Source organism: Muscardinus avellanarius (genome assembly GCF_963383645.1).
Source record: "Muscardinus avellanarius genome assembly, chromosome: 3".
NCBI classification, from domain to species: domain Eukaryota; kingdom Metazoa; phylum Chordata; class Mammalia; order Rodentia; family Gliridae; genus Muscardinus; species Muscardinus avellanarius.
Window position 1 is genome coordinate 161869975 of NC_137788.1, and position 23259 is coordinate 161893233.

Below are 23259 nucleotides of genomic sequence, written 5' to 3' on the forward strand. Positions count from 1 at the left end.
TTTTAAAAAAATACAGTGTGACTTGGAAAAGCGTAGCTGTGGGTTGGGACATGAAGTTCGGCCTCCCGTGAGACCATGTCCTGTTTTCCTCACTCTGTTTCCTCAGAAATGAAAATTAAATATGACACAGGAAAAACCCGTCAACCTGAAGCACATTTTGTTCTCCCCCAACAATGTTTAGATTCATGGCCGGCGCCTCTTAAAGCCAGGGTGTGGAAGTGGAAACTTTCAAGCTTAAATTGGCACATTTAAAAATAGTACTTTATGCCTTAAATCCTTGGTCGCCAGTGTAGCTTCAAGCCAGCAGTGCAGTTTTGGAGAAAAAGCCACCTTTGTGTGATCAAGGGGCCGGGACGGTTCTGTGGAACCAAGTTGCTTCAATCTAGGAAGAAGCTGGGTGTGGTGGAGCAGGCCTGTAGTCCCAGGACTTTGGGAGGCTTGAAACAGGAGGATTGTGGGCTCAAGGCCAGCCTCAGCAATGTAGTGAGACTCTCGGCAACCTAGTGAGACCTTGTTTCAAAACAAGAACAAAAAATAAAAATTTAAAAGGGATGGGAGTATATAGCTCAGAGGTAGAACGCCTCAGTACCAAAGGTGGGGGGGGGAAGGAAAAGGAAAAAAAGAAGATAGAGCTGACTTGGCGGCCACACTTTTTCTTATAAAATGTGGCCATTTTTTCCTAGTAAAAATTTCGAACGCTGCTACTTATATTTACTAGTATTTTTGTGGTTTTAAGGTGACGTCTCACTGTCTTTCCAGGCTGGCCTCAAACTTCGGATCCTCTAACTTCAGCCTCCCACATGCCTGGGATTCCAGGCCTGCGCCACCACCCCTGCTACTGCTCACGTTTAAGGGAAAGATTTTTGTTTTAAATCCGCACAGGAAGCTGGGCGCGGTGGCGCACGCTTGTAGTCCCAGCATTCGGGAGGCAGAGACCGGAGGATCGCGGTTCGCGGACAGCCTCAGCTACTTAGTGAGGCCCTCTGCAACTCAGTGAGACCTGGTTTCAAAATAAAGAATAAAAAATAGGGCAGGGGCTGTAGCTCGGGGTTCAGATGCCCTTGGGTTTCATCCCCAGACCCACAAAAATAAATAAATAACTAAATCCGCACAGTGGAATTACCGCCATGGCCCTCGTGTCGCTCTCCACATGTGACCTCTACTCTGGACACGGTTGCGTGGAATAGCCCCCAGCCTCCCTCTCTCCTTGGCCGTCTCTCAGCAGAGGACAGTGAAGCCGCAGGGCTGGCTGGCTTGTCCAGAAAGCTCCCGCTTCTTTGTGGGCCGCGGCTGCTCCCCGGGCTCGAGCCCCTGGCGGCGCTGCGGCCCGGGTGCTGGAGGAAGAAGTTCCAGTGGTTTCTTGTGTACTGCTCTCGCAGACAAGGACACTGTATGTTTTCTATGGACGTGGCTGGTGCTAATTGATTTTGCCTCTTTAAGGAAAAAGGAATATAAGTGTTGAAAAAATTAAAAAATACAACTCTGCTCTTTTACACTTGGCAGAAATTTAAAAATAATTCAGGTAATAAGGAAACAGATGAAACTGGCCAAATAGGTTGACATAGATCACTGAGTTAGAGAGACAGCTGCCCTCTTAAAGTTCATTATTTTTATTTTATTTTATTTTATTTTATTTTATTTTTTGCAGGTCTGGGGCTGGAACCCAGGGGCATTCGACCTCCAAGCTGCACCCCCAGCCCTATTTTTTTATTCTTTATTTTGAAACCGGGTCTCACTGAGTTGCAAAGGGCCTCACTAAGTAGCTGAGGCTGGTCGTGAACCGCGATTCTCCAGTCTCAGCCTCCCGAATGCTGGGATGACAAGCCTGCGCCATCACACCTAGCTTGGGTATTATTATTTTTTGTTCTTGGAAGGTTTTTTAAGTTATTTCCTTCCTTCCTCCTTCTCTTCCTTCTTTTCTTCCTTCCTTTGTGGTTCTGTGGATGAAACCCAGGGCCCTCTACCACTGAGCTACACACCCAGCCCTTTTTATATTTTATTTTGAAACACACTCTCAGCCGCAGAGGCTGTTCTCAAGCTTGCAATCCTCCTGTCTCAGCCTCCTGAGTACTGGGATTACATGCGTGTGCCTCCCTGCTCAGTTTAAGATTATTTTTGAGCAAACTAGAATAATATATGTTAAGTTAAAAAAACAGAACAAAGTATTAGAATTCTAAGTATGGCTTCTCTGAGGGAGAAGAAATGTTGGCTAGAAAAGGGAGGGGGCTTGATTTTAGAAGTTTTTTCCTGTGTGTGTGTGTGTGTGTGTGTGTAGGTTTGACGATCATAGCTGCAGTTCTTTTGTAGTTTTTGTTGTTGTTGCTGTTTCTGGTACTGGAGATTGTATCCAGGGGCATTCTACCTCCGAGCTACACTCCCCAGCTCTGTATTTGGAAGCCGGGTCTTTTGAAGTTGCTGAAAGCCTTGCTAAGTTGCTGAGGCTGTCCTCTAACCGGTGATCCTCCTGACATGGCCTCCCAAGTACGTAGATTACAGGCATGCACCACCTTGCCTGACTAGTTACAGTTTGAAACAAAATGAAGGCGATCTAAGAAGCCTTAGCCTAAGTAGAGAGTTAATACACAATATCAGGATGCTTTCAAAGCCCAGTTATTAACTTTGTTACTGAGCACGGTCAAAAGCAAGTCCTGCCAGGACATTGGCTGTTGGCGCTGCCTTAATCCTGTGTTGGGTGCGGGGAGGGTACTGGGGATGGAACCCAGGGGCTCTCCACCTCCGAGCTACATCCCCAGCCCTCTTTATGTTTTTGTTTTGAGACAGGGTCTCACTAGGTTGCTAGAGAGTCTCACTCGATTATCGAAGTTTTAAAATGGCCAATATCGACTACCAAATTGAAAGCGTTTTTAATGGTTTATACCCTAAAGTGATGTCACTATACATAAGGTAAAAAATACGTATATTCCTAAGACAGTGTGCTGACTTGCCTCAGCTTTGAAAAGTAAATGGTTCCTGTATGTTGTTTATGCGAAGAAAGGTAACATTTTCTTAACTTTATTGCAGAGAGCGGTCAGAAGTTATATGTAAGGCTCTTTCAACGGAAATTAAGCTGGATTAAGATGAATAAATTAGAATATGAAGAGATCGCCCCGGACTTGATCCCTGTGGTTGAAGAGCTAAAGCATGCAGGCTTTCTCCAGACAGGTATGATTCTAGAAGGAGCTGAGAAATGACAGTGTGAACCCAGAATTTATTCTCTGCACAATGGTGGTAACGTCGGTATAGCGCCACCTGCGGGCGGCGCCAGTAATTAGTAGTTTGTTTTTTTTTTTAATCAAGCCTTTACTCTTAGAGGAGCAGATTGTTCCTGTGATTGGACCACGGGGATAGTGAGAGTTGTCTGCAGTTTCACACTCAGATTTTCCATCTGTGTGATAGATTAGGGCTGGATTGTTTGAAACCAGCGCCCTCTCCAGTATTCATCCACGCACACGTGCACGCCCGCCCAGCTCTTAAGCTTTGATTGCCTGGGTTCAGTTGATTTAAATCCATGCGAACACAAAAGGAGAATCTGTCTTCTCCAGTGATGCTTTGTACTGTCTTGCTAGGAGCATTCATTAGGTACCTACCTGAGCCGAGCTTAGTGGTGCACACCTGTAATCCCAGTACATGACAGCTGAGACAGGAGAATTGCGGGTTCAAGGCCAGCCTCAGAAACCTAGTAAGATACTGTTTTCAAATAAAAATAAAATTGGGTCAGGGTTGTAGCTCGGAGGCACAATGCCTTGGGTTTAATCTCCCCCAAAGAAGAGTATTTGCACATACTGTATGGAGACTTAGGTATGAGCTTTAGGTTTAAGTTGCTGACATTTTAGAGAAAATACGCATATAAAGCCGGATGGTTCCTCTGGGGTCTGTTGTAATCACATTTTCCCTTATTTATTTTTCTGGGGTGCTGGGGAGTGAACGCAGGGCTGTGCTACCTCTGAGCTCCACCCCAGCCCTGTTTTACTTTTGATTTGGAAACAGGGTCTGTTCCGACCTCAAACCTGTGATCCTCCTGTCTCGGCCCCACAGGCCCCGGGTTAGGGTTCTGCCCTGGCTCGCCGCTTTCCTTTATGTTTTAGTGAGAAATCCTGTTATTTTAGAGATTCGGGGACGTATCTATGTTCTATAGTCTCTAATGGAAAGAACTTGGCAAACTGTCAGCAAACTCGTTTTGGCCAACTACTTAACATTTCTGTAGTAAGAAATCACTTTATTTGCATCTAACTACACTTCCTTAAGTACATACAGTTAAAAAGTAGTAAAATTTCTTAAAACTATTTTCTTTTTGTATTAGGAATAGAACCCAGGGGTATTCTACCTTCAAGCTACACCCTTAGCCCTTTATAAATATATATTTTTTATTTTGAAGCGGGGTCTTGCTAGATTGCCTAGCCACTCACTCAATTGTTAAGACCGGTCTCGAACCTGCGATCCTCCTCTCTCAGCCTCCTACGAACTGGATTACTGGCATGTACCACCAGGCCCGGCTTCCTTAAAACAATTTTTAACTTTTTTTATATTTAACTTTCAGAATCTGAGTTGCAAGAACTCCCCGAGGTGCTTGAACTTCTCTCAGCCCCTGAGCTGAAAGTCCTGGCAAAGACCTTCCACCTGGCACACCCCAGCGGGCAGAAGCAGCAGCTGGTGGACGCCGTCCTCAAGTTGGCCAAGCAGCGCCCAGTCTGCACGTGGGGCAAGAGTCAGCCCAGCGTGGGAGCAGTGATTCTAAAAAGGTTGGTTGGTAGCCAGGCAAGGTGGCGCACACTTGCAATCCCAGCGTTCGGGAGGCGGAGGCTGGAGGATCATGGTTTGTGGCCAGCCTCAGCTACTTAGTAAGGCCCTTTGCAACTCAGTGAGACCTTGTTTCTAAATAAATAATTAAAAAAAAAAATAGGGCCGGGGGTGCAGCTCGGAGGTAGAAGGCCCCTGGGTTCTATCCCCAGTACTGGAAAAAAAAAAAAAAGGTTGGTTGGTTGGTTTGTTTCTGTAACAATAAGAGCACTTACGCTGGGCGTGGTGGCGCACGCTTGTAATCCCCGCGCTTGGGAGGCAGAGACAGGAGGATCGCGCAGGTTCGAAGCCAGCCGTGCGCGCTGGCTTAGGAGACCCTGTTTCCAAATAAAAATGTAAAAATGGGTCTGGGAGTGTAGCCCGGAGGTAGAAGGGCTTCCAGGAACCCCAGTACCACCACCACCAAAAAATAAATAAATAAATCAGAGCATTCCAAGGTTGGAAGCACACCCCAGCTTCTGACAGAAGGCGGGTGCTTTTGGAATTGGGATCGCTTATTTCTGTGGCCTTTTGACAGAAAAGGTTAGAAGAACCTTAACCACAGTGGCCCGAACTCTTTCTTAGATTATCACTCGAAATTCTAATTCAAATGCCATACTACTCATTTTTAGGACCAAGAAAAATCAGTAGGCAGCAGTAAAGATAGTAGGCCTTTGGTAAATTCTAGTGTTTTATTATCTAAGAAAAAATGTGTGTGTGTTTGGGGTGTGTGTGTGTGTGTGTGTGTGTGTGTGTGTGTGTGTCTAGGTTGCTGAGAATCTCACTACTTGCTGGGGCTGTCCTCAAACCTGGGATTCTCCTATCTCAGCCTCCCAAATACTGGGATTACAGGCATGTACTACCATGCCTGGCTAAAAAAAATAGTTTTAAGTTCTGTTTTTACAGATTTAGAGAAAGCTAGTTAGTCCAATTTTTATATTAGTAAGCTTTGTTGAAAAGTTTACAGTTGTAAAGTTATGTAGTGCCAGGCATGGTGGCCCATGCTTGTAATCCCAGTACTTGGGAGGCTGAGACAGGAGGAACGCAGGTTTGCGGTCAGCCTCAACTACTTAGTGAGACCCTCCACATTTAGTGAGACCCTGTTTCAAAATAAAAAACGGGGCTGTGTAGCTCAGAGGTAGAATGCCCCTGGGTTCATTCCTCAGTACCCCCGCAAAAAAGAAAGGTTACGTAGTCATAACATTCCTAACATACATCTTTTTTCCTTGTATTTTAACATAACAGAACCTCTGAGTGCTGCTTCTTTTTTTTTTTTTTTTGGTGGTGGTACTGGAGTTCCTGGAATCCTTTTTACCTTAGGGCTACACTCCCAGACCTATTTTATATTGTTTTTTATTTGGAAACAGAGTCTCTTAAGCCAGCACGCCTGGCTTCGAACCTGCGCGATCCTCCTGTCTCGGCCTCCCAAGTACTGGGATCACAAACATGTGCCACAATGCCCAGATCTATATTTAGTAATTAGTTGACTTTAAAAGCATAAAATCCGCTGGGCGTGGTGGTGCACGCTTGTAATCCCCACGCTTGAGAGGCGGAGACAGGAGGATTACGCAGGTTCGAAGTCAGCCTCGCTGGCTTAAGAGACCCTGTTTCTGAATAAAAATATAAAAACAGGTCTGGGAGTGTAGCCCAGAGGTAGAAGGGCTTCCAGGAACCCCAGTACCACCAAAAAAAAAAAAAAAGTATAAAATCCTCATCATTATGGTATGCCAAGTACCTTCTAAGTCCTTTTGTATTTTTTAAACTATTTAGTGTTAACCTTATAAGTAACATTTTTTAGGTAAGTAAACAAAACAGCTTCCTTTCAGTGTAAGCGCTTACTGTATCAACAGATAGAATAAAAAAAAAAAATCAGATGAACATTTTTTCTCACTGTCTTAGGAGTGGCAGGAAAATAGAATTCTCCGGGCCATCTCAGTTATACTTAAACCTGATGCTACTGCCTTCTCTTGATGTAGTTTCCAGCAGCGGGATTTTAGAGTCTCCATCGGCCCCGTTCCAGGATAGCCCTGGTTATCTTTCTCTACTGTTATCATTTGGAAATAGAAAAGAGCGCTGTATTTATACGTTATTTTTTTTTTGCGGGTCTGGGGAGGGAACCCAGGGGCACTTGACCTCCGAGCTACACCCCCTGCCCTATTTTTTATTCTTTTATTTTGAAACAGGGTCTCACTGAGTTGCAGAGGGCCTCACTAAGTATCCGAGACTGTCCCCGAACCGCGATCCTCTGGTCTCAGCCTCCCAAATGCTGGGATTACAAGCGTGCGCCACCACACCCGGCTTATTTATACATTCTTAATGCTACTGGGGAGCCCTGCTCAGACTTCCATGTTTAATACTTCCTCCTGCAGCCCAGAGGCCTGCTCCTGGGGGATCCCTGGGGCTCTGTACCCAGATGAAAAACATGGCCACTTTTTTGGGGGGTGCCAAGGATTGAACCCCAGGACCCACACATGCTATGCAACTACTGAGCTACACACCCAGCTGAATGGTGTTTTTTGGCAGTCTCTATACATGAGCAAGCCGTTCTTGATAAAATGGTGGTGTGATGGGAATTCCACGGACACCCTCGGGTCCCTGCTGGTAGCACCGATGCCCACAGTACTCTCGGCAGACAGTGCTACTTGTGGTTTAGCAGGTAGGAGTGTGGTCCTCACCAGGAGAGTTTCCCAACTGCGTGTATTTTTTACCCTGAGGGAGTGTCTCCCATCATGGGGAATGTTTTTTGGCCACCACAACTGGGCTGGTGATGCTAATGGTATCCACTGAGCAGAGACCAGGGATAATGGTATCTACTGAGCAGAGACCAGGGATACTGCTGAGCATCTGTGATGTACAGGACAGACCCCACCGTGGAGCACCACCTGGCCTGAACCTCAGCCGTGCGGAGGCACAGAAGCCCTGCTTCATCCTGTATTTACTGCAGGCCCACGTTGTCGACATCTATAACCGAACTCATTAAGAGAGCCTGGAGACAGAGATGTCCCTGCTCTGCTTCATACAGCAGAGAGTGGCACCAGACCCACCTGTAGATTGGCACCACTTCCTGGTAGTCAGACTGTATCATTGTCCCAAGAGTGTTTGCTAGGGATATTTTAAATAGATGCCTGGTTCTTAAATTGCCACTGAAATCAATAGTTTAAAATTGGTAATGCTGCAGAGAAATGCTTTTATGAGTTTTCCTGATATTTTTAAATATTCATGACCAGGGTAAACCCCATCCCACTCTGTGGTTAGAGAAGGAAACTCTTTTATTAAGGCAAACCATGTGTGAAGTCATTTGGAGAGGTAAATGTATTCGACCTGTGTCCCTAAGTGAACCTCTGAGCTCCAGCGAGGTGAGCTCACATCTGGATGTAGATTTGGTTCAGGTTTAGAATAATGAGTGCTTTATTTATTTATTTATTTATTTATTTTATGTTTGTTTGTTTATGGCACTGGGCATTGAACTCAGGGGCAGTCTGCCTCCCAGCCACACCTCAGCTCTATTTTATTGTTTATTTTTGTAGTATTGAGACTGAACCCAGGGGCATTCTACCTCTGAGCTCCATCCCAGCCCTGTTTAATTTTTTTATTTTGAAACAGGATCTCACTAAGTTTCAGAGGGCCTCACTAAGTTGATGAGGCTGACCTCAAACCTGCGCTCCTCCTGTCTCAGGCTTGCAACTTGATTTTGGCTGAGAATAATTGATGAAATGTGACATCTAAATGATTAAGAACCAGAAAGGCTTTTCTGTACTCTACCTTTTCAGAGCTAAAGACCTGGCGGGACAGTCTCTCCGGGTCTGCAGAGGCCCCCGGGCTGTGTTTGCCCGCATCTTGCTCCTGTTTTCATTACCCGACTCAGTGGAAGAGGAGGACGCGGGCTGTGGCGGTCAGGGGCAGCTGTCCACCGTGCTGCTGGTCAACCTTGGCCGGATGGAGTTTCCTAGCTACACCATCAATCGGGAAACCCGGATCTTCCAAGACAGAGAAGATCTTATCAGGTAGGATCCTGCTCAGTCCCTCCGTAGTTCCGAGTACTTTTATTATTTATTTATGTATTCATTCGCTCCTTCCTTTCTTCCTTCATTGGTTCTGGAAATTGAACCAAGGGGCATTTTCTCTCCGAGCTACACCCCCAGCCCTATTTTATTTTTTATTTTCATTTTTAATTTTTGTGTGTGGTACTGGGGATGGAACTCAGGGGCATTCTCTCTATGAGCTACACCCCCAGCCCTATTTTTATTTTTTTTATTATTTATTTACTTATTTATTTATTTATTTATTGGTGGTACTGGGGTTCCTGGAAACCCTTCTACCTCCGGGCTACACTCCCAGACCCACTTTTATATTTTTATTTGGAAACAGGGTCTCTTAAGCCAGCGAGGCTGGCTTTGAACCTGTGCGATCCTCCTGCCTCCGCCTCCCAAGCACGAGGATTACAAGCGTGCGCCACCACATCCGGCATCCCAGCCCTATTTTTAAATTCTTTATTTGGAAACAAGGTCTCACTGAGTTACAAAGGTCCTCACTAAGTAGCTGAGGCTGTGTGTGAACCGTGATCCTCCTGTCTCAGCCTCCTGAATACTGGGATTACAAGCATGTGCCACCACACCCAGCTAATTTTTTATTTTTTATTTTGAAACAGGGTCTAGCTAAGTTGCAGAGGGCCTCACCAAGTTGCCAAGGCTGCCTTCAAACCTGCAATCCTGTCTCAGCCTCCTAAGAACTGGGATTACAGGCATGCACCACCATGTTCAACTTGAATAGTTTTAAATTTAATAAAAGCTTTTATCATTATCTTTTCCTTCTAGCCAAAATAGAAACATTAAGTTAATAGCCCAAACCCGTTTTGAAGTTTTGGGCTTTGGGGGGCGGTGTTGAGCGGGTTGAATCTGGAGTCAGGGCCCCGGGGTGGCAGGATGCCGGCAGTTGTGAGTGGTGGTGGGCACGCAGGTGGTTGGTGAGGAGGCCCGGGAGCTGAGCTTGCTTCTCTGGGCCATCGTGATGGGAGACACGGGCAAGGGAGGCAGTGATGCAGAGTCTCAGAAGGCGACAGAAGGGGCCAGCGGGAGGCAGCGGGCTCCCAGGAATGGGGGCCCCCAGGAGGAAGCACAGTTTTGTTCACCAAGGGCTCCCCCGTACTTGCCAGCTCTGAGACGGGCTCTGGCCGAGCAGGGTTCCCCGGACAGCAGGAGGCGCGGGCATGGAAGAGGGCACTGTCCCTGGCTGAGCAGTTCCATCCAGGCGGCACCAGGAAGAGCTTGGGAAGCAGGGCCGGGCGAGTTCGGGTTAGATGAGGGGTGAGGGCCACAGGCGTGAGTCCAGGTGGTGATGAGGGCGTCCTGGAGGAGATGGAGTGGGTGATTATGGGTTGATGTCAGGTTCTTCTTGGAGGTTGTCAGGGATGGTGCTATGACACTGGCTAGTGATGGGCTGGGCTGGGCTGGGGCGGGCTCCCCACCAGGCTGTGCAGTTTCTCTGTGTTGTCACTGACCTTAGAACTGCCTAGCATCATGGCATAAAATATTCTATCTAAGCCAGGTGTGGTGGCACACGCTTGTAATCCCAGCATTCGGGAGGCTGAGACCAGAGGATCATGGTTCGCGGACAGCCTCAGCTACTTAGTGAGGCCCTCTGCAACTTAGTGAGGCTCTGTTTCAAAATAAAGAATAAAAAATAGGGCAGGGGGTGTTGTGGCTTGGTGGTCGAATGCCCCTGGGTTCCCTGGGTTCCATCCCAGGCCTGCAAAAGAAAAAAAAAAAATTCTAAGAGTTTGAGAGCAGATTTTCACATTTCTTTTGGAGGTAATTTCTTTTCCTCCTAATATACAGTGTTTGTACATACTGGTACCCCATGATTTCCTTTTAGACAAATTCAATGAACATATACTCAAATTGTTACAGAATCTGCTGATCAAATGTCTTTGTTTTTGATATCAAAAGAAGTAAGCCAGCCAGGCTTGGTGGCACATGGGTAATCCCAGCACTTGCAAGGCTGAGACAGGAGGATCACAGCTTCTAGTATGGGTAATTTAACAAAACCCTCAGAAACTTAGCTAGACCTTGTTCCAAAATAAAAGATAAAATGGCTGTAGCTCAGAGGTAGAATGCCTGTGGATTCCATCCCCAGTATCCCTCACCCTTCTCACCCATCCAGAAAAGAAGTAAGCCAGGGACAATTTGCACACTTGTAATTCCTGTATTGGGAGGCCGAGACCGGAGGATTACAGGTCTGAAGCCAGTGTGTGTCACATCAGCGAGACTCTTTCAAAATACTAAAGTAAAATAGGGCTGGGGGTGTAGCTCAGAGGTAAAATGTCCCTGGATTCAATCCTTAGTCACACACACACACACACACACACACACACACACACACACAGTAATGGTAATGAAAGGTCATCTTTTTTCAGGTTAAGTCTTGTTATAAAGTTCCCCAAAATGCATTCCTGAAGTTATTTTCAAAATATCCTAAGTAATTTTCTGAACTTGGGCGCCATCCCTTAGGCTTCATCTAACTATAAAGGATTAAATTATCAAATGGAAATCTTACTATAATTCGGACATCAGTTACTTGTTTACTTGGTAGCTGCCAAATTGTTGAATGGATGGATGGATGGATGGATGGATAGATGGATGGATGGATGGACAGATGGATGCCAAAACTTAGGAATGACAAGCCAGCCGTTATCACATGTATAAAACGGGACCTGCTCCGTAATCACAGTGTAAGCATGCCTGTCTTTCTAGTTGGGCAGCTGGTATCACTTTTTCTGCGCCATTCTAGTCGAGTGTCAAATTCTTCTTAGAATATAATTTCAGCTGTCCTCACATTTTAAAATTTGCACTTTTACCTTCAGAGTTAGATCTAGTGGCCAGGATGGGGCAGTTTTTATGGAACTGCTCCTTAACCCTGGGAACGCGGGCATCCGTCCCCCAGGTATGCGGCGGCTGTGCACATGCTGAGCGACATTTCTTCCGCGATGGCCGCTGGGAGCTGGGAGGAGGCGCGGGCACTCTCTCAGCATGCAAAAAGAGACTGGGACAAACTGGAAAGCCACCCTTCCCTGAGGTAAGATTTTCTTCTTCTCAGCACCGGCAGGTGGGACCAGGGTTTCGCGCGTGTTAGGCAGCGCTCTGCTGATGAGCCGCGTCCTCAGCAAGGTTCTTTCTCTAAGGTACCTGCCAAAATGGACGCCTCGACCAAGTTGTTCCAACCACGTGAGGCAGTGTTATTTGTGAAGAACACACCCCTTCGCTCTGGGGTCCCATCAGTGGCAGTTTTGTCCTTGCTTTGCGCAAAGTCCTGCCTGAAACAAAAGATGTCAGAGGGTGTAAAGCAGTTCTTACGCAACTCAGACCCCTGTGCAGTAGACACTATTCAAGTGAGCCCTCACTTGAACTTGCCGTCTTTCAGTGTGCTGGCTTCTTAGCCTGATGCATTTAAGGTGAGGGCCACGGAGCCACAGGACAGAGGTGGGGTGCAGGGCAGCGTGTGTGTCTCCACATGCAAACCCAAATGCTTATTATGAACACGTGTTATAAACCGTTTATCCCGCCGGGCGTGGTGGCATACACTTGTAATCCCCCCCCCCCCCCCCGCTTGGGAGTGGTGGCGCACGCTTGTAATCCCAGCACTCGGGAGGCTGAGACTGGAGGACCGCGGTTCGCAGACAGCCTCAGCTACTTAGTGAGACCCTGTTTCAAAATAAAGAATAAAAAATAGGACAGGAGGTGTGGCTCAGGGGTCGAATGTCCCTGGATTCCATCCCCAGACCTGGAAAAAAAAAAAAAAAAAAAGAGACCCTGTTTCCAAATAAAAATATAAAATAGGTCTGGGAGTATAGCCTGGAGGTAGAAAGGTTTCCAGGAACCCCAGTACCACCAATAAATAAACAAATAAATAAATAAACTGTTTATCTCAAAAAATTAGAAGGATTTTGAATATCTTTTACCATAAAGAAGTAGTGTTTGAAGGGATAGATATTATGCAGTTATATGCATGGTTTAAAACATCACTAGTACCCCATTACTGTGAATAATTTTTGTGTTTTTATTTATCATTTAAAAAAATTAAAAACAAATAATAGCAATATATACAGAAAAGAAAGCATAAAATGCACTTTTATTTTTATTTATTTATTTTTTTGCAGTACTAAGTAATGAACCCGGGGCATTTTACCTCTGAGCTACACCCTAGACCTATTTTTTATTCTTTATTTTGAAAGAGGGTCTCACTAAGTTGTACAGGGCCTCAGTAAGTAGTTGAGGCTGACTGCAACCTGGAACCACAATTCTCTTGTCTTAGCCTCCCAAGTACTGGGATGATAAGCATGTGCTACCACGCTAGGTTTAAACTGTACTTTTGATATAAATATATATATATATATATATATATATATTTATTTTTTTATTTATTTATTTATTTATTTTGTGTGTGTGTGGTACTGATGATTGAACCCATGGACACTGTACATCTGAGCTACACCCCCAGCCCTATTTTTTTTTTTTTTTTTGAAATAGGATCTCACTCTGTTGTTGAGGGCCTCGCTAAGTTGTTAAGGTTGTTAAGGCCATTTTCAAACCTGCTGTCCTCCAAATACTGAGATTTCAGGCATGCTCCATCACACCCAGCTCCAAAAAAATTTATTTTTTTTGCAGGCCTGGGGATGGAACCCAGGGACATTCGACCTCCAAGCTACACCCCCTGCCCTATTTCATATTCTTTATTTTGAAACCAGGTCTCACTAAGTTAAGGAGGGCCTCACTAAGTAGCTGAGGCTGTCCGTGAACCTCGATCCTCCGGTCTCAGTCTCCTGAATGCTGGGATTACAAGCGTGCACCACCACGCCCGGCAGAGCATAACTTTTTTTTTTAAGACACAGGAACGCAGTCTGTTTTGTCACTTCTACAAGTAACAAACACGTCCGATGACTCACCACGGCTGCCGGCTTCATTTCAGACACCACGAGGATTTACCACTCTTCCTGCGCTGCTTTACTGTCGGATGGATTTATACGAGGATTTTGTCTCGGACTGTTGAGATCTTGGAGCGGCTTCACCTGTACGAGGTCAGAGCAGCAGCCCCGGCTGTCCTGGGCTGATAGTGGTTGCAAGACTCGGGAGGGGACGTGGGGCGCTGCACTCTTCCCGTAGCATGCGGTAGTGCAATGGAGTGGATTTGACATGGACAGTCCACTGTCTCGGGGTCAGGGAGAAGGCTGCTGAAGACCGACATCCCTGTGCTTTACTCAGGAGTTAATGAGCTTCTGTCCCGGGGCGGCCTGGGGGTCATGGACAAGCTCAGCTGGAAGCCCAGACAGGTCTCTGGAGCAGAGGACTCTCAGAACTCAGCGTGACACTTGGAAGACCCTCAGATCTCTGAGGTGGACTCACATCTTGAGAATGTGCTCCCATCAGCCCCCTGGGTTGTCTGAAAACAGCCTGCAGCCACAAATCAGCCATTTGTTCGAAACCTTAAACTAAACATCCTGAAGTTGCCAGACTTCTTAGATAGGTGTGTTTGATACTTCTGAATCGAAAAGTGGTATTTTATTTTATTTTTTGTGGTACTGGGGGTGGAACCCAGGGCTATACTGTGGGCTATATTCCCAGCCCTATTTTATATTTTATTTGGAAACAGGGTCTCACTAAGTTGCTGAGAGCCTCACTAAGTAGCTGAGGCTGGCTTCGAACCTGTGCAATCTTCCTGTCTCAGCCTCCCAAGCACAGGGATTACAAGTGTGCGCCACCATGCCTGGCTGAAAAGTGGTATTTTATTTATTTATTTATTTTTATTTTTTATTTTTTATTTTTTGGTGGTACTGGGGTGGAACCCAGAGGCTTTCTACCTCTGGCCTATACTCCCAGACCCATTTCTATATTTTATCTGGAAACAGGGTCTCACTAAGTTGCTGAGAGCCTCACTAAGTAGCTGAGGCTGGCTTTGAACCTACACGATCCTCCTATCTCAGCCTCCCAAGCACGGGGAATACAAGCGTGCCTACCACGCCCAGCTCTGAAAAGTGGTATTTTAAAAAGAGGATACCCTGAGACGGGTTTTCAACTGGGATAACTGAATATCGAGAGGAGCAAGAGATAGGTTTGGGGGAAATATGTAAACCCCCAAATCACACGTGTACAGGGGGCTTGTGGATTTTTTTCTGGAGCAAATCATTACATGTTTCAAAGAGATCACAAGTACAAAAGAGCGTAAAAGCCTGGCATGGTGGTGCAGCCGGTAATCCCAGCACTTGGGAGGTTGAGACAGAAGGATCTCTGGTTTGAGGATAGCCTCAGCCAGTAAGTAGTAAGACGTTCATTAATCTAGTAAGACCCTGCTTCAAAACAAAAATAAAGTAGAGCTGAGGATGTAGCTCAGAGCTAGAATGCCCCCTGGACGCAATCTCCAGTACCACAAAAAAATTAAAAAGTACAGCGCATAAAGAGGGACCTCGCAGCCTGTGGGTGGACGTAGGCTGGGGACTCCTGGTGAAGTGGAGGCGTCTGGAGGAACATACCCCGTGGGCCTGTCCTCCCTCCCTCCCCCTTCCCTCTTGCAGGTTCCCCTGAAGTGTGTGGGTTTGTCAGCCCTGACTAGCGTTTCCTGGCCCCTGGTCCCGCGGCTCTGTGCTTGTTGATGGGACTGCAGAGGGCGCCAGGTGGTGCCCACAGACCTGTGGCAACTTGGCCCCCATAGGAGGGGACGCGGTGTAAAACAGGGACCCTTGAATGAAGCCATGGCCCTGCAGAAGGACGTCTCAGACTTCCTGACCTGCCAGCCCTGGTCCTTGGCCTTAGGATGAAGAGACACACATTATAAATACATTTAACCAATTCCATTGGCTTCTAAGTATAATTACAATCAATTTTTTTAGTCTAATGAGCTCTTTGTTGTTAACTGCAATAGGAAGCCGTCAAGGAACTTGAAAACCTTTTGGCTCAGAAAATTTACTGTCCCGACAGCAGAGGCCGGTGGTGGGACCGTCTGGCTCTTAACTTACATCAGCACCTGAAGCGCCCAGAACTGGTACGCAGAAGTACACCGGAGCCCTTTTTACTTTTAAATGACATTTTAAAGTATAGCAGACTTCTAAATGCTTTATTTTCAGTGCTAGGGGCCCAGCCAACCCGGAGTGTCTCATACTGATACACACCCATGAAATACTACCCCCCACCCATGAAATACTTTAAAACTCTAAATATTGCCGGGCATGGTGGGGCATGCTTGTAATCCCAGTACTTGGGAGGCTGAGACACGAAGGTCACAGGTTCAAAGCCAGCCTTGGCAATTTGGAGAGGCTCTCAGCAACCTGGTGAGACCTTGTTTCCAAATAAGAAAGAAAATTAAGCTGGAGGTGTAACTCGGAGGTAGAATGCCTCTGGGTTCAATCCCCAGTACTAAAAAACAAAATAAAACCAAACACTCTAGCCGGGCGTGGTGGCACATGTTTGTAATCCCAGCATCTGGGAGGCTGAGACAGGAGGGTCGTGGTTCGCGGCCAGCCTCAGCTACGTAGGGAGGCCCTCCGCAACTCAGTGAGACCCTGTTTGAAAATAAAGAATAAAACATAGGGCTGGGGGTGTAGCTCGGAGGTAGAATACCCCTAGGTTCCATCTCCAGTACCACAAAAACCACCAAAACAAACAGTCTAACTAAAACACTTATTTCTTTGGCCGATGTTTTTTTCTTTCACCTGAGTTTTTCCAACCCTAAAAGAAAAAAATACCAGGAATGACTCAGCACAAGAATTGCAGACAGGAGACTATTCTCTTCACCGGCTGGGGAGCTGGGTTGGCCGGGGGTGTGTTGGGGTTCAGGCATGAGGATCTAGGAATCGAGGGTTAGGGTTAGGTGCCTTCAAGCCAGCCCAGCCTGTTTTGTTTTGTTTTTGTGGTTCCGGGGACAGAACTCTGGGCTTTGCACCTGCTTTCCCTGAGCTTTATATATCCTGACCCTGAATTTTTTTTTTTTTTTTGGAAATGGTGATTGTGTTTGATATTGCAAGGGCCTTGGGTAGAGAGACTAATGCCAGTGTTCCTCATCTTACGGCAGGCGCTCTGTGAACTCTTGTGTCCTGTACGTGGTTTTGGCTGTGCTCTTGGGACCCGTGTTTTCTGGCCACCCATGATCAGGCCAGGGTCTCGCACAGGGGCTCCCTGTGCGGGGAGCTGGGGGCTGGAGGTGGAGGAGTCTGTTGCTCAGTGGCCAGCAGGGCGGGGCCTCCGGCCTCCCTGCCCAGCCAGGCGACAACAGCGGCTCTGTGTGCGGCCGGCGGGCCCCTCCCTGTCTCCATGTCTCCATCCAGCCCTGCACGCGCACGGAAAGGGGGAAGACTGTGCCTCTGGGCGGTTTTGTTTTTTCCAGTAGCACATTAAGTGAGTCAGGGTGATGCAGAGGTGGAAAAAGTTGGCTGTGGAATGTGGCACCGTGACATGGTGTTTTCCTGCCTTCTACTGGAAAAGCGCCTCGTTACCTCAGGTGCCGTGCGGAGACCCTGGGAGCTGGTTTCTGTGGCGGACCAACCGCCTCTCCTCCTGCTGTTCCTTGAGGCTGAAAGAGCCAGGGATGGAAGGGGCATGGAGGAGAGAGAGCCCGTGTGTACCTGCCTCTTTCTTTGGCTGCAGTTAACACTGGGATAGGGCAGATTCCTCCTGGACCACAATGCGCCTCGGCGAAGCCATTCTTTACAGTCAGGGGCAAAGGGGCCACCGAGCTGATTTTTGATGGACGCTAAGAAACTTTTCATTTCTTGCAGCCTCTTCCTGGCCAGCGACTGGCTCCCAGCCCACTGCTCGCGGCTGTTTCACCTTCATTCAGACGTGTTTCTTGTCATGTTCCAGGCAGAAGCTGCTAGCTGCTTGTTTATTGCTCCAGCGTGCCCGGGGCACATCCCGCCTGTGGCTGCCCCCATGTACTCCTGTGGCCTGAGCCCTCAGGAGGTTTCCAGTTCCTCTTGATTTTCTTTACTTTTTGTCTTTCTATTATAAAATATAGAGAGCACACATAAATGTGCCGTGGGAACCAGTGAAGTGTTCAATTGGGGGCATTGATTAGACTTACCACGTTGTCCAGCCACCACCACTATCAATCACTCTAAAAACACATGAGCCAATAAGCAAGGCCCCTCCAATCCCCCTTCCTCAGGCCCCGGTACCCCTTCATGTTATGGTGGGGCAGCAAAACTGCACCAGTGTGAGCCGGGCGTGGTGGTGCACGTTTGTAATCCCCGTGCTTGGGAGGCAGAGACAGGAGGATCACGCAGGTTTGAAGCCAGCCGCGCTGGCTTAAGAAACCCTGTTTCTAAATAAAAAAAGAGTATGAAAATAGGTCTGTGAGTGTAGCCCGAAGGCAGAAGGGCTTCCAGGAACCCCAGTACCACCAGAAAAAACAAAACAAAACAAAAAAAATGCACCAGTGTGAAATGTAGCCGTGGATTCTTGTTCTGAGCTATTTTAGAGAAAGAATAGCCCGAACTCTTCTGCTGTGAACTTAAGTAATTTCATTATTCCAAAGGCAGAAAGAAGGAACAGAAATTAGAGTAAAGCCCTGCACTAAAGAAAATGCAGTGGAGCAACTTGAACATACGTGACTGAAGTTCTGGGGTAGAGAGCAGTTTCTATAAAGAATTCTATCCCTATCTTGGCTTAACCAATCGTCTTCCTGACCCGACTAGACCCGCCCCTTCTCCGGGGCCGGTCTTTTGATGTGGGGAGTGGCTGTCTTACATCCTGATGGACCAAAGTCTTCTTCCTAGAGGTGTGAGCTCAAATCTTGAAGACCCCAGATGTGTCCCTCGGTTAGAAGTCAGGACTCTCTTGAAGGCTTGCGCCATCCTCCCACATCCTAGCCTGTCGGCTAGAATTTATTTTTCCTGGAAACTTCTCTGTAAAATGCAAAGGCCCTGGGCTACCTCTGTTTTTTGTTAATCACCCTTGGTGCCGGGAACTCTGGAGGCTTTCTTCCCTGTCTGAGGGCCTGCTCAACACCCAGGCTCTGACTATTTTAAAATTAATGCTAAAGCATTGGAAGTCAGTACATTTTGAAGTTAATATCAAATATTTCCCAGTACTGGCACACTTCCTAGACCTTCCGCTTCTATGAATGGGCCCCTGTTAGATATTGTGTGTTAGTGCGATCACACATATTTGTCCTGCGTGTCTGGCTTATTTTACACTTAGCATCACGTTTCCAAGTCTCATCTGTGTTACGGCACATCAGAACTTCATTCCTTTTTATGACTAAGTCCTATTCCAGTGTCCTGAAGACCACATTTGGTGTATCTAACCGCCCATATACGGACGCCTGGGTTGCTTCCACGTTTTGCCATTTTGAATAATGCTGCCATGAACTTGCATTTACAAATGTCTCTGTTTCTATTTCTTTGGGGATTTTCCTAGGAGTGAAAGTGCTTCAGGAACTGCCAAATTGTTCTTTATAATCTTTGCACAGTTTTTAACTCTCTACCAGCAGGGCGCCAGGGTTCTGGTTCTTTGCACCCTTGCCGACACCTGTTACTGTCCACTCTGATCACAGTGATCCTAGTTGGCGTAGAGTGGTATCTTCCTCTGGTTTTTGGTATTTAGCTTCTGCATTTATTTACTTAGGTATTGGGGATCAAACCCAGGGGATTCTACCTCTGAGATACACCCCTAGTCTTTTTTGTGTGTATGTGTGTGGTGCTGGGGTCGAACCCAGAGGCATTCTACCTCTGAGCTAAACACCGAGCTCTATTTTATCTTTATTATGAAACAGGGTCTCACTAAATTTGGGAAGACCTAGCTAGCTAAGTTGCTGAGGCTGGCCTTCAACCTGTGAACTTCCTATCTCAGCCTCCCAAGTACTGGGATTACAGGCTGTGCCACCGTGCCTGCCTGCCCCCAGTCTTTTTTATTTTTTATTTTTTATTTTGAGTCTCGCTGGGTCACCAAGACTCACTACACTGTTGAGGCTGTCCTGGGACCTGTGATCCTTCTGTCTTAGGCTCCCAAGTGCTGCACTGTCATGCCTGGCTGGGTTCCTCTCCCTGTAAACAGGGACTCTGGCCAGCTCTGTAGCCCAGACTGTATGTGAGCTGTGGCCTGGGAGCTTCTGTCCTGGAGATGCCTGTCTGCGCATCGGGTGGGTTGCACCTTTTTTTCCACAGCTTCCCAGGTGATTCTCTGAGAACCACTGAGCCAAGTTCTCCTCTAAGGCCTTCTGTACCGGGCGACACTGGGGAGGGGTGTCTGAGGAAGGAGGTACCCTGGGATCCGCCGTCCACAGGAAGACACTTTACAGTGAGGGTCAGAGTCGGCCAGTGTCTCAGAAACATCAGACGAGGATGGAGGGAGACTGCCCGTATCTCCGGAGGCGCCATTTGTGCGTTTGCTGACTAGTCAGAGTGGAACACAAGCGCGGGTGCTGCCTGCCTGGGTCTTTTAGGGTTCTGACGGGTGACGTGTCATTACCAGGCCATCAGGTGCATTGCCGAAGGGCTGGCGGATCCAGAAGTGAGGACCGGGCACCGCCTTTCCCTTTATCAGAGAGCCGTGCGCCTGCGGGAGTCCCCCGGCTGCAGGAAGTACAGGCACCTCTTGGCTCAGCTGCCGGCCGTGGCGGTGGGAGACGTTAAGCATGTGAGTGCACGCCCCGTGGGCGCGTTTCAGTGCCTCACACTGCGCCCCGTAATACTGCCCTGAGCTGTACCCCAGCTCCCTTTGGGGGTCATGGATTTAAACACATTTCTTTGGGGTTTTTTTCTGGCTAGCAACCTAAGAGCGGGTAGTGTGTATTTTCTTTGGGACCTAGACAGTGTGATGCTTGTTTTGGACCTTAGGGAGGCCCCGGTGTTCACTGGGATGCAGAGGCTGGGACGGTGACCCATCCACGAGGGCTTATATCCTCACCGGCGAGCCCCCGGGGCTCTGCAGCGCGGGCTTCAGGAGCAGGACACGGCAGTGGGTTACAGGGCTTGCGGAGGTCGGGCTGACGGGGGCTCCTCTGCTGCCGCAGGTGACCATCACGGGCAGGCTGTGCCCGCAGCGTGGGATGGGCAAGTCCGTGTTTGTCGTGGAGTCCGGGGATGCCGCTGACCCCACCACCATCCTGTGCTCCGTGGAGGAGCTGGCGCTGGACCACTACAGACGCAGCGGCTTTGACCAGGGTAAACCGTTCCTCCTGGCCCGGCTAGCTGTCGAGGACTGGTTGGCATCCCATGGCGGCCTGACAGAGCAGGGTGCTGAGGGGTCCTCCACCCAGCAGGCGGTGCTTCTGAGCTGGGTGCGGGACCCACACCTGCGAACGCAGCTGCTCGGGAGGCTGATGCAGAAGGATTCTGAGGTTGGCCCCGGGAACGTAGTGTGACCCTGTCCCAAAATAAAAACAAAAAGCGTCGAGGTTGTAGCTCAGTAGTGAGCTCCTGCCTAGCATGTGTCGGGCCCTCAGTTCCAAACAGAGAAAAAGAAAGAAAGGAAGGAAGGAAGAAAGGACACTGTAGACCAAGGGATATGGGAATATTTTGTGTGTTGGTACTGGAGATTGAACCCAGGGGCATTCTACCTCTGAGATACACCCCCAGTCCTATTTATTCTTTATTTTTTGAAACAGGGTCTCACTATATTGCAGAGAGCTTCACTAAGTAGCTGAGGCTGGCTGTGAACCTGTGATCCTCCTGTCTCAGCCTCCCAAGTACTGGGATTACAAGCATGAGCCACCACATCCAGCTGGGAAAATGTGTGTGTGTGTGTGTGTGTGTGTGTGTGTGTGTGTGTGTGTGTGTGTTACTACTATCCTCCCAGCCCTGTTTTTTTTTTTTAAATTTTTTTGTGGTGGTACTGGGGATGGAACCCAGGGGCTTTCTACCTCTGGGCTACACCCCTCGAACTGTTTTATATTTTATTTGGAAGCAGGTTCTCACTAGGTTGCTGAGAGGCTGGCTAAGAAACTGTGATCCTCTTGTCTTAGCCTCCCAAGTACTGGGGTCACAAGTGTCCGCCACCATGCCCAGCTTATTATTTTTAAATTTTGAAATAAGGTCTTGCTTGGTTACTGTGTGCTGGCCTCAAACCTGCGATCCTCCTGTTTCAGCTTTTCAGATTCTGGGATCGCAGCGTGGGGAGGGGGTCTTCTTTCCATCCAACCAGTGCACCCCACCTGCTTCCTGCGAGGACCGCGCTCTGGTCGTTGCTGTCAGAGCAGGTAGTGAGCAGGTGGCGAGAGAGGGCGAGGACCGTGAGCGGTGGGCCTGCGAGAGCAAGGGCTGGGCTGCTCCCGAGCGCGCAGGCCCAGAGGCCGCGCACAGCCGGCTGGGACTCGCAGGACCTGCTCTTCTGCAGGATGCAGCGAGGAGCGGCAGCGACGGGAAGTTGCTTCTCAATTGGACAGTGGTGGGGCGAGGGCTGCCCCCAGAGTCCCCGCGGAGCCTGCATCGTCTTCCTGCCGGGCATCGACTCTGACTCTTGTAGCCCCACAAGCCCTGTGTTTGTGGGCGCGTCTCCTTCAGGGGCGCTGGCCCCGCCCCACTTCCTTCTGCACGTTAAGTGCTCGAGTTACTTTTTTATTAGTGAGAAAGGAGGGCAGGTGTGCGCAAGTCTGTGTACATGTGTGTGTGTCATATACACTTGCTTGCGTGCGCGTGGTGCCAGGGAAAGTGTGCGTACCTGTGTCTACGTGTGTGTGTGTAAGCGTGTGTGTGGTCGTTGCCTCTTGTCCTGAGTGTGGCTTTGTGCCTTGAGCTGCTGATGCGGCACCTTTTGCATTTCTTATCTGGAAGTGCCAGCCGGGCCCGATGACTCAGTGAGCCTGTACGCCAGGACTTGGGAGGCCGAGGCAGGAGAAGCACACCTTTAAGAGCAGTGTCTGTTTCAGAATAAAAAGTAAAAAGGGGTGGGGGTGTAGCTCAGAGGTAGGATGTCCTTGGGTCCAGTCCTCAGTACCACACACACATAAGACCCAGAGTGCCGTGGGGGGAGCCAGGTGCCTCCAGCTGTTCCCCAGGGCTCGGTCTGGGCTCCTCGGCATTCTTTGGGCCTGGGAGTTTCTAGGTTTCATTTAGACACCATCTTCTGCCATGTTTGCAGCTAATGTCCCCGGAAGGGCCGGGCGGCCACGGCCACGCCTCCCGGAGCAGGCGCCGTTGCAGGCCAGGGGTGTTGGGGTGGGACCCGCGTGCAGCGGGCTGTTTGTGGAGTCTGAGGCTGTCTGCTGTCGCCTGAAGCCTCATTACATAACAGCAGAGAAGAGGTCTTCTTTTTCTTAAAGAATTGCCTCCTCTCGGTCGTCAGTTGGAAATGGCTTGCGTTTGTTTGTTTACCCGTACCAGCCTGGCTTCCGTCTTTCATTGATTGTGGTCTGAGAGAGTGAACCGGAAATCCAGTGTTTTATCTGAGGCCCAGGGTCAAGAGAGGACAGTGAACACCGCCCTCTCACTTGTCAAATGGAATGGTCCCTCCTGACAGTTAGTAAAGTCTAAGTCACGGGAGAGGGGAATTACAGAGGAAGCGC

At 48.3% G+C, this 23259-nt stretch overlaps 1 protein-coding gene across 1 annotated transcript in view; it reads left to right on the plus strand.

Moving 5' to 3' along the window:
• The window catches only part of FAN1 (FANCD2 and FANCI associated nuclease 1), a gene marked incomplete at both ends in the record, with an annotated part of 33104 nt that overhangs the window by 1848 nt on the left and 7997 nt on the right, over positions 1-23259 (plus strand). The window contains 8 exons of the mRNA XM_080691708.1: positions 3022-3162; positions 4538-4739; positions 8547-8780; positions 11716-11847; positions 13738-13846; positions 15685-15804; positions 20229-20393; positions 20770-20920. Of these exons, the coding sequence (XP_080547834.1) occupies positions 3022-3162; positions 4538-4739; positions 8547-8780; positions 11716-11847; positions 13738-13846; positions 15685-15804; positions 20229-20393; positions 20770-20920 (1254 nt within the window). The remainder of the gene's footprint in view (positions 1-3021; positions 3163-4537; positions 4740-8546; positions 8781-11715; positions 11848-13737; positions 13847-15684; positions 15805-20228; positions 20394-20769; positions 20921-23259) is intronic.